This window comes from Dipodomys spectabilis, unplaced genomic scaffold (assembly GCF_019054845.1).
Source record: "Dipodomys spectabilis isolate Male_0828 unplaced genomic scaffold, ASM1905484v1 ptg000051l, whole genome shotgun sequence".
Classification (NCBI taxonomy): domain Eukaryota; kingdom Metazoa; phylum Chordata; class Mammalia; order Rodentia; family Heteromyidae; genus Dipodomys; species Dipodomys spectabilis.
In genome coordinates, this window is record NW_024870728.1 from 1,452,309 (window position 1) to 1,463,137 (window position 10,829).

The 10,829-nt window shown below is 61.5% G+C and overlaps 1 protein-coding gene across 2 annotated transcripts; it reads left to right on the plus strand.

Annotated features, from left to right (window-relative positions):
- Window positions 1–691: 691 nt before the first annotated feature.
- On the plus strand, window positions 692–7,745 carry Ecel1 (endothelin converting enzyme like 1). 2 transcript variants are annotated; one of them, XM_042679122.1, is made up of 17 exons: window positions 692–1,549; window positions 2,025–2,093; window positions 2,193–2,303; window positions 2,379–2,471; window positions 2,620–2,744; window positions 3,382–3,604; window positions 4,094–4,192; window positions 4,406–4,480; window positions 4,613–4,716; window positions 5,189–5,247; window positions 5,319–5,370; window positions 6,123–6,190; window positions 6,354–6,478; window positions 6,654–6,719; window positions 7,101–7,196; window positions 7,450–7,526; window positions 7,646–7,745. In XM_042679122.1, exons 1-17 carry the CDS (start codon window positions 692–694, stop codon window positions 7,743–7,745), a joined length of 2,400 nt encoding a protein of 799 aa, XP_042535056.1. The 2 variants fall into 2 exon arrangements, with proteins under 2 accessions (XP_042535056.1, XP_042535057.1); XM_042679123.1 differs by having other exon boundaries at window positions 4,613–4,710.
- The last annotated feature ends 3,084 nt before the right edge of the window (window positions 7,746–10,829 follow it).

Below are 10,829 nucleotides of genomic sequence, written 5' to 3' on the forward strand. Positions count from 1 at the left end.
AGCCGTCGAGGGGGGCGCGATGCCTCTCCAACCTCCAAAGCTGGAGGTTGTCCAGGTTAGAGAACGTTTGGGCCGGGCTGGGAGGCCCCGAGGTGGGGGGGGGGGGGGCACCGTAAGGACGAAGTTTAGTTATCCGGTCCTTTCTTGAGGTTAGATGTGGTGCTGAGAGCCTGAGGCAGCTTGGGGTCCTCAGAGGCGTGCCCCTGACCACACCTCCCTCCTCCAGCCTCTTCTCCCCCGCCTTCCCCAGCCTACCCGTGACCGATCAGAGACGGTCAAATACAAAGGCAGGGACTGAGGCGGCTAAGGAGAAGTCCTACTATGTGCCAGGCCGCGAGCCTTCTGTCCGTGACCCGTCAGGCAAGCAGGGCACTTAGAGAGGAGTCATGTTAAAACAAAGCCGGGCTGTGCCCCACGCCAAGGGTCCACTCGGAGCCCCCTCCTTCCCTCCTTCCAGGCGGCAAAGACAGGCCAGGCCCCTGCACGCTGGGGCTCCCGAGGGCCTCCAGCCTCTAGCCCTCGGCCGCGGCCCGCGGGCGCCCGGCTCCTGGCCTCTCTGAGTCGGCCTCTGCCTCCCACAGCCGCACACCAGGGGCCATGCGGACGGCGGCCAGGAAGCCAGCAGCCCGCGGCATCGCGGCATAGCCAGCCTCGACCGGCCACCGGGGCGCTGGGAGCCGGCCGGGGCGCCATGGAGGCCCCGTACTCCATGACCGCGCACTACGACGAGTTCCAGGAGGTGAAGTACGCCAGCCGGTGCGGCGCGGGCAGGGGCGGCGCGCGCGGGGCCTCGCTGCCGCCCGGCTTCCCGCGGGCCGCGGGCCGCGGCGCCGGCGGGGCCCGGGCCTCGCTGCCGCGCTGGAACCGGCGCGAGGTGTGCCTGCTGTCGGGGCTGGTGTTCGCCGCCGGCCTGTGCGCCATCCTGGCCGCCATGCTGGCGCTCAAGTACCTGGGCCCAGGCGCGGCGGGCGCGGGCGCGGGCGCGGCGGGCGGCGGCGCGTGTCCCGAGGGCTGCCCCGAGCGCAAGGCCTTCGCGCGCGCCGCGCGCTTCCTGGCCGCCAACCTGGACGCCAGCATCGACCCGTGCCAGGACTTCTACTCGTTCGCGTGCGGCGGCTGGCTGCGGCGCCACGCCATCCCCGACGACAAGCTGACGTACGGCACCATCGCGGCCATCGGCGAGCAGAACGAGGAGCGGCTGCGGCGCCTGCTGGCGCGGCCGGCCGGGGGCCCCGGCGGCGCGGCGCAGCGCAAGGTGCGCGCCTTCTTCCGCTCGTGCCTCGACATGCGCGAGATCGAGCGGCTCGGGCCGCGGCCCATGCTCGAGGTCATCGCCGACTGCGGGGGCTGGGACCTGGGCGGCGCGGGCCCGGCGGCGGCGGCGGCGGCGGGCGAGCGGCCGGGGTCCGAGCGGCCCGGGGCGGCGGCGGCGGCGCGCTGGGACCTCAACCGGCTGCTCTACAAGGCGCAGGGCGTGTACAGCGCGGCCGCGCTCTTCTCGCTCACCGTCAGCCTGGACGACAGGAACTCCTCGCGCTACGTCATCCGCGTGAGTGCGGCCCGGGGGCCTCGGGGGCCCCGCGGGTTCCGCGGCGCTGCGGGCCGCTCGCCTGGGCCCGCGCGTGCTCGCGTCCCCGGGGCCCGGGCCCGCGGTGGGGCGCAGCCGGCGGAGCGCGGGAGGTGGGCACCAGGCACTTGCTGCTGCGAGTGGCCGCGGAGCCGCGGGAGCCGCGGTGGATTCCCAGCCTCTCCGCAGCCGGGCCGGCGGGCGGGGGGGGGGGGGGGGAAGCCTGCACCTCCCGGGCCAGGCCCGGGCCCATGGCTGCTCCCACAGTAGCCCAAGTGAAGGAGGGTGGGTCAGGGGTGCAGGCTCAGCCCAGCAGGATGGGGTTTGGGGGCAGGGGAGGCAGGAGCTGGTGTGGGCGCCCCTAGGGCTTGTAAGGACGGGTGTCCCGCGGGTCTTTTGGGACATGTGGGTGGCTGGCAGTTGACCTCTGATGTGGGGTGCCCTGTCTGCCTCCCAGATTGACCAGGATGGGCTCACCCTGCCCGAGAGGACCCTGTACCTAGCTCAGGATGAGGAGAGCGAGAAGGTGCCTGGCCGTGGGGAGGGCTGCGGGGAAGGGGGGGCGCAGCAGGGGGGACCTGCGGCCAGGCCTGTCCACCCCTCAGGAATGCCTGTGCTGCCGCAGATCCTGGCGGCCTACAGGGTGTTCATGGAGCGTCTGCTGAGACTTCTGGGAGCCGAGGCTGTGGAGCAGAAGGCCCAGGAGATCCTGCAGCTGGAGCAGAGGCTGGCCAACGTGAGCAGGGGGGCAGGGGCTGCTGGACATGGGCAGGGGCAGGGGCAGGCAGGCTCAGCTCGGGTCTCCCCCCAGATCACCGTGTCAGAGTATGATGACCTGCGTCGCGATGTCAGCTCCATGTACAACAAGGTGACGCTGGCCCAGCTGCAGAAGATCACCCCCCATGTGAGTGCCGAAGCCCTGGTGCCTTGTGACGGCGCATCCTGGCTGTAGAGGGACGGACAAGGCCCTCCAGGTAGCTGGGGTCCGTGTCCTCCGTTCGTCTTCCTCATCCTCTCTCTGTCCTCTGTGGCTGCTGTCCTGGGTCCCACAGCTGCGCTGGAAATGGCTGCTGGACCAGATCTTCCAGGAGGACTTCTCAGAGGAGGAGGAGGTGGTGCTGCTGGCCACAGACTACATGCAGCAGGTGTCCCAGCTGATCCACTCCACGCCCCGCAGGTGAGGCTGCTGCCTCAGACCCCTGCTGGGCACCCTGGGCCTGTTCACTTGGCAACTGTAGGGTGGCCGCCTCTGTGCACAGCCACATCAGGGGAGCCAGGTGGGAGCACTGTAATAGGAGTCCAGGTCCCAAGTTCAGACAGGAGCACTGTCAGGGGAGTCCAGGTCTCCCAGTTCCAGAGACCATTGCTCCTTCCTGCCCCAAGGGAGCCTGGGCAGCCTTCTATGTGCCATTTCTCTCCCTGGATCTGGGGAAACTGAGTCAAGTTGATTCCTAGGGAAAGTGTAGCATGGTGGTTCTGCACCAGGACCGGGTATGGAGGAGGTTGGTTGGTGAAGGCCAGCCCTGAGGCAGGCTCTACCCAGTGTCCTGTCCCATGGAAAGGCAGGAAATGGCGTGGCCTGTGCCATCAGGCCCTGCCGCCCTCGGGACCAGGAGTGTGTCCTGCGGTGTGACTGAGTCTTAACACCCATCCAGGCTGAGCTTCTGTGTGCCTAGATTCCCGTCTCACCCGTCCAAGTCCTTCCCAGGCGGGTACTGGGTGGCCCCCAGTGTGGGGTTCCAGGGGGACCAGGATGGGATGACCTCCCCCCCCATCTGCACGTCTGTGGACAGCCCTCCCTTCCCTGGCCCCAGGATCCTGCACAACTACCTGCTGTGGCGTGTGGTGGTGGCACTGAGCGAGCACCTGTCCACCCCGTTCCGGGAGGCGCTGCATGAGCTGGCGAGGGAGATGGAGGGCAGCGACAAGCCCCAGGAGCTGGCTCGTGTCTGCCTGGGCCAGGCCAATCGCCACTTTGGCATGGCTCTTGGTGCCCTTTTTGTACATGAGCACTTCTCGGCTGCCAGCAAAGCCAAGGTCAGGCCGCCCTGCATGCAGGGTGGGGTGGTGGGTACGGAACTCGGTATGGAGCGCGGGAGTCCTCACACGTTTCCTTCTACCTCCCACCTCAGGCTCGGGGGAGGGTTCAGGGTAGTCTTCATCAGTCTTCCTCCCCCAGACCCAGGCTCAGGAGCTGTCTTCTCCCTGTGGCCCCTTTCTGCTATGACCCCGAACGCCTATCTCAGCCATGCTCAAGGGCATAGCCTTAGGATCGGACAGTGTGTTTTGGAGCATTCTCTCCCTTCCAGAGGACGGCTCATTGTCAGGGTAGCTTGCAGGGACCGCCACCTCTTTCAGGGTAGCTTGCAGGGATCCCTACCTCTTGAGGCTGTGCTCAGTGCTTCCATGGCACCCTGAGCTGAGGACCTGGTACTGGATGTTGGGAATACATTAGGTAACCAGCAACTGAGACCAGACCAAAAGCCTCCTTGATTGACCTTTGACCCCTGGCCTTTGACCTGGCAGGTGCAACAGCTGGTGGAAGACATCAAGTACATCTTGGGTCAGCGCCTGGAGGAACTAGATTGGATGGATGCCCAGACCAAGGCAGCTGCTCGGGCCAAGGTGAGAGGTGATCTGAGTCTGATACTGGTTCCCCGACCATTTTTCTGAGTGCCTACAGGGTGCCAGGCATTGGGGGATAATGAGAAAACAAAAGAAGCAGAGAGGCCTTGGTGGAATTGCCACCGTCTGGTCCACTCTGCCCCGTCTTGACTGGCATACCAGGCTGGTCTCAAGCTTTTGACCTGAACCATTCTCCTGCCATGTCTCCCGCAGCTCCAGTACATGATGGTCATGGTAGGCTACCCAGACTTCCTGCTTAAGCCGGAGGCTGTGGACAAGGAGTATGAGGTAGGCCCCTCCCCCTGGCTCTCCCCTGTCCTATGGGCAAGCTTTTCCAGGACACACACGAACTCGTGGAGACTCAGCTGTCGGCCTGTTCTTTCTCGACCTACTGCTGAGTGCTGCCCATCCCGCATACAGTTTGAGGTCCATGAGAAGACCTACTTCAAGAACATCCTGAACAGCATCCGCTTCAGCATCCAGCTCTCCGTCAAGAAGATTCGACAGGAGGTGGACAAGTCCACGTGGGTGCTTAGCCGAGAGCTGGGGGTTGGAGATGGTCATGGGAGACAGCTTGTGGAACAAACTACCTCAGAGCTGACGTGTGGGGTGCATGCATGCAGCTGTGCAGGGTACGGGATGGCCCCAGCAGGGTGCTGCCCAGCCTGGAAAGGCCCAGAGGATACTCATTATCAGAATCTTACTGTAGCTGGACCATGGGGAGCACGTTTAAGAAGACTAGGGTGGGCCCCGCATCTGTGGCTCTGGCCTGTAATCCCAGCTATTCAGGAGGCTAAGATCTGAGGGTCGTGGCTCAAATAAACTGCCAGAAAACTGGAAGTGGCACTGTGGCTCAAGTGGTAGAGTGCTAGCCTTGAGCTGAAGAGCTGAGGGACAGCACCCAGGCCCAGAGTTCAAGCCCATGACCAACAACAACAAAAAGAAGGCTAGGGTGTGAGGGGCATTCCAGAGCTGACTCCAGCTTCTCTCCCGCAGGTGGCTGCTTCCCCCACAGGCGCTCAATGCCTACTATCTACCCAATAAGAACCAGATGGGTAAGGAGGTGTGTCCTGATGGGGGCGGTCCTTAAAGTAGGCATGTCTCTCACTGACAACGCCCCTCTTAGTGTTCCCAGCTGGCATCCTGCAGCCCACACTGTATGATCCTGACTTCCCACAGTGAGTACATGTGGCTGAAGGGTGGGGCCTGGAGGTCAAAGTGGAGGAGCTGCACTGCTTCATAACTGGGCTGGGTCTTACACGCTGCAGACACTAGGTTCCCAAACTCACTTGGCTTTTTAAAAAAGAATTTGTAGGTTCTGCTGGGCATTGGTGGCCTACATCTCTAGTCCTAGCTAGTCAGGAGGCTGAGATCTGAGGGTCAAGGTTTGAAGCCAGCCTAAGCAGACAAATCTGAGAGACTCTTATTTCTAAGCAACCTGCAAAAAGCCAGAGTTGAGGTGTGGTTCAAGTGGTATAGTGTTGCCTTGAGCAAAAAGGCCAAGCAGGAGCACCAGATCATGAGTTTAAGCTCTAGTATTGGCATGCATGCGTGCGTGCACGTGCACACACATACACACCATTGTTTTTTATTGTTTCGATTAAGATTCATGGGCATCCCTAACCTGTTTTAGGCTTACTTAGGTGTGTCACATGTGAGTGCCTCAGTTTCCTTCCTGTCTCCTTGCGATCATGTCCACACCCCTCACTGCCCTTCTTAGATGTTGTTTCCCAAAAGGTGTCTGGACAGGTACCATCGGCCTTGCACATAGCCCATGAGGAAGATGAGGATGAGACTTGTGCTCAGGACCTCTCAGATGTGTCTGTGGCCTCCCTGGTCACCTTGTGGCCTGGCCGGGGCCCTGGGCAGCAGCATGGGGCTCTCAGAGCACAGCCAAGGACTGGGCCTGATGCTGCTGCTGTGGACTCAGGTCTCTGAACTTCGGGGGCATTGGCACCATCATCGGGCACGAGCTGACCCATGGCTACGATGACTGGGGTGAGGCCTGTTGGGGCCGGAGGGAGCGGCCAGAGATGGGGAGGACAGGCAATGGGAGGCTGGTGGGTGGCAAGCCGATTGGGTGTATAGGGAGGGCCCCTGTGCCCAAGCTGGCTCTGAGGTGAGGCTGAATCTCAGTAGCCTGCTGGCCCATTGTCCACAGGGGGCCAGTATGACCGCTCTGGGAACCTGCTGCACTGGTGGACTGAGGCCTCGTACAGCCGCTTCCTGCGCAAGGCCGAGTGCATCGTCCGTCTCTATGACAACTTCACTGTCTACAACCAGCGGGTGAGATGCCACCCTGGCCCGTGTGCCACAGCAAGGTCCCCAAAGGCTTTTCTCCAAGGCTCTGAGAATGATCAGGAGGGGATGGCTGGGGATTGGGACAGGGGCCCAGGAGTAGCCAGGGCAGCAGTGGGCAGCCAATGGCCCCTGTTCAACCCCTGCGGTCCCCTTGTGACAGGTGAATGGAAAACACACACTTGGTGAGAACATTGCGGACATGGGTGGCCTCAAGCTGGCCTACTATGTGAGTGATCTTGCCTGCTCTCTGTCCCTACTGAGGGCTGGGTGGGAGCTGAGGAGGACAAGAGGCATGGTCCCCCTCCCTGCCTATCCTGGCTTGGGCAGGGACAGAGCTGATGCCTGGGTGCACAGGGTCCACTGGGCAAGGATGGAGCCATGGGCCCCACCATCACTGAGTGGGGAGGGTGGTGTTGGTCTGGGTCAGCCTGCTTGGAACCGTGCAGGGTGAGTGGCTGGACCGGAAGCACAGCGAGGAGTGATGTACAGAGCTGAGCTGGTGATGGATGGAGCGGGGGCCGTGGCCCTGGGATCTTGGCTGAGGTGGGAAGAGGGGCAGTGCTCAGGATGGGTAGACACAGCAGCTCCCCGCTGCTCTGTACTCCAGGCCTATCAGAAGTGGGTGCGGGAGCACGGGCCGGAGCACCCGCTGCACCGGCTGAAGTACACACATAATCAGCTCTTCTTCATCGCCTTTGCCCAGGTGGGCCGAGTCGGGGCCAGGTGGGAGCTGGGGGTGGGGACACAGTAGCCAGTAGCCTGTCAGCCCTAGCTCTGCCTTACTCAGGCCTCACATGGCTGTCCCTGGGGTCCAGCCCGTCTCCCATCACCCTTGTGCTCAGAGCTGGTGGCCCTGGGGGCGCTGTTGGAGTCTTAAGTCTGGTTGTGAGTGGTGGAGAAGGGGCAGGTCACACCTGCCCCTCCTCCACCCCCCATCTACCCACTCTGGGACCCAGAACTGGTGTATCAAGCGGCGGTCGCAGTCCATCTACCTTCAGGTGCTGACTGACAAGCATGCTCCTGAGCACTACAGGTATGCCTGCCTGCTGGCCTGGGCTCTGTTTGCTCCTTGGATCTAGGGTGAGGGGTGGGGTGGGCAGGGAGGACCAGGTCAGTCCTCATCCTATTGGGGTCTCCCCTCCCCACCCCCAGGGTCCTGGGCAGCGTGTCTCAGTTTGAGGAGTTCGGCCGGGCCTTCCACTGTCCCAAGGACTCACCCATGAACCCCGTCCACAAATGCTCTGTGTGGTGACCCCGCCCCTGCACGCCCCCCACCGCCCCGCATGGATGGCCTTCTGCTGGCTGCTGGAGCAGGCATGTGTTCGGTGCCGCCCCACGCCAGGCCCACCCACCCGCCTTCCCAGGTTCTCTGGCACTCTCCTGTCCCCTGTGGTCCCTCGCTTCAGGGAGTCTGGAATGGGTGAGGCTGGGTTCCAGGGACTTGTGTGTATGTTTGGGGGTTGGGGAGGGGGAGTGGGGGACCTGAGGTCACTCCCCCAGGCCCCCTGCTGGACTGGATTGTTCAGGCCCCACCTTTGCTGTGTTCTTACTGACAAATCTGGTCAATAAAGCTGCTCTGCCGTCCCCTTGGCCTCCTCAGGGGCCCCAGGGAGATGGGGCTGGAGGGGCCTCTTTGGTGGAGGACTCCAGCCCAAAGCACCGCTGGGCTCTGGAGTGGGCCTTTGTGTCCCCTCTGGTTTTCCTGGCTTGGTTGATGGTCCTACCTCCTGGGCTGTGTTGTCCTCTCCATGTCCCTCCTCCTTGCCAGCCTCTGTCTGCCATACCCCTGCCCAAGGCTCCATTCTAAATACTCACAGGCAGCTTCCAGGCCTGCCAACCTACATTTGTGGGTGATGTGGTGCCTTGCGGGCAGTGGAGAGCCATGCTTCCGCACTGCGGAGTGGGATTCCTGGGGAGATGAGAAGGAGCAGAGGGGCTGAGTGTGGAAGAAAACCAGGAAGGACTACTTGGGCTGGACACAACTCCCGCCTGGCACTGCCCAGACTTGGAAGATCAGTAAGTGGGAGAACAGATGTGTGTGTTGGGCAGCTTGAGTTTCTCTGGGGCCAGTGGGCACCTGCTTTTCCTCCCAGGTCCATCTTGTTCTGGGAGTCCAGTCTCTGGCAAGCTGAGCTCTTGTCATGTGCAGAGAACAGCTGATCAGTGTCCCAGCCCTGGGAGATGGATACGACGTCTCTGTTGTCTGAGCTTTGGGTGCACCAACATGTGTCCCTGAGAAAGGGACATCCTTTGAGACCAAGAAGGCCCCCTCCCCCCTCCACGGGTGGGCTGTCGAGGAGGGGCAGGGGCTCTTCCTCCTGGTCTGTGTGTCACCACACAGGGCTCTGAGGGATGGGAAAGGCTGCAGAGGATGCCCTGCTCAGGCCTGGGCCCGGTGCTTGCTAGGAGCTACCTGTTGGGCTGCTTTGGCGCATACTCCATCGAGGTGGGCCTGTGTGGTCTGGGCACCATGAGGCTCTGCGTTTCTGGACCATTCCCCCTGTTCCTCGGGCAGCTGGGTCAGAAACACTCAGCCTTTTCCTGCTCTCTGCTGAGTATCTGAAATGGCTCACCCCATGCTTCTGGCCTGGGCTCATTGCTTCCATGAGGCCCCAGGCCCAGCCCTTTTGCCCTTGCCCGGGGCTCTCTGAGTTTCCCGGATCCCCCCAAAAGCAATCCCTCCCATGCCCATGCCTATTTGGGGGAGGCTTCAAGACACTGGTGACCAGCAGAGATGACTTCTGCTTTGTGTAAGGGATGGAACGCAGGAGGCCAGGTCACTCCTGGGCTGGCCTCTTTCTTGGCTGTGGACTTGAGTGAGCTTCTTGACCCTGAGGCTGCTTCAGAACAGGTGGCCTGAGATCCTGTCATGAGTGTCACCACTAGTCCCAAACTGCTTTTCCAGATAGGCTCGAGCAGCCTCCTCTTGGCCACCCAGTGAGGTGGACAGAGTGCGGGTCACCTTGCTGGTGTCTGGAGGTGGCCATGTCTTGGCTTCTGAGTCCTCTTGAGCTAGGATGTGCAGACGGCACTCAGCATTGGCTCCCGAGTTCTGCTAGAACACCATACATGTGGTTCACGCCACCGGCATGGCTTTCTCTGCAAAGTCCAGTGTTCAGAGTCGCTCCTGGTATTCTGGGGTAGAGTATAAGTGAGCTCAGCACAGCTGCCGAAACCAGGCCTCAGTTTCCCTTGTGTCCTGGGAAGGGGTGTTCAGTGCGGTTCAGAAGGCCCTTCCCAGGGTTGAGGTGATTCTGGAAACCACAAGGCGTGAGCTGTGGGGCTGGCTCCCCCGAGCTCCCCCGTGCAGCCATGTGTGTGCTCAGAGAAGCTCATTGGGATAACAGAAAACAATTTTCTGCTAAGCACATAATAGCAGGGAAATAAAGGACCTGGGATGGTTATGATTGCACTTAAGCGTCAGGCAGTCACCTGTGTGCCCACGTGCCTAGGCCCTCCTCCCTGAGCGTTGTCCTTGAGGCTGGTTGGGCCTCATGCAGATGACATGTCTCTGCCACCCATAGCTTGGTGTCTGGGCCTTGGGTCTAGGGGTTCCTGCTGGATGACTTTGGTAAGGAAGCCGCCCGCCCTGGGGCCCAGGGTCGTGATGGGCACAGAGGGGCGTGGATAGCCCCCCCACCAGCTCACCGCCACCCACAGTGGCGGATGCACATGTGCTCTTCCCTCCCAAGGACTCACAGCCGTGACTCCCCCCAAGGTGTCCCATCCTGACTACCAGACGTGGTCCATCACGTGGCTCAACTTTCTCTAGAGCTAAAGATGCCAGGGGTGCCCCTTAGCCCGAGGCTACACCTCTGTGCAGCTTGGGGAACGATTTGATGCTAGCTGGAAAGATGGCAGAGCAGGGCCACCAGTGAAGGTGCGCCTGGCTCCAGCACGGTGGCTCTGGGATCTCAAGGGCATTCAGGAGGACACAAGATGCCTGGCTCCAGGCTGCTCCTCCCCCCTCCCCCCCTCCCCCCCTCCGCTGGCTTGAGAAGCCTACTTTCCCTTGATTATTAAAAAGGACAATTTCCAGCCAGGCACCGGTGGCTCACATCTGTAATCCTAGCGCTGAGAGCTGAGGATCAAGGTTTGAAAGGAGCTCAGGCAGACAAGTCTGAGAACCCTATTTCCAACTAATCAGTAAAAAGTCAGAAGTGGAGGTGCGGCTCAAGTGGTAGAGCAGAATGCCAGCCTTGAGAAGAAAAAAAAAAAGCTAAGCAAGAACTGAAGACCTTGAGTTCAAACCCCAGCATCAGCACACACACAATAAAGGACAATTTACCCTTCTTCCTAGGGGTTCCCGACTTGCCTAGAGCCTGAGCATTTTCTA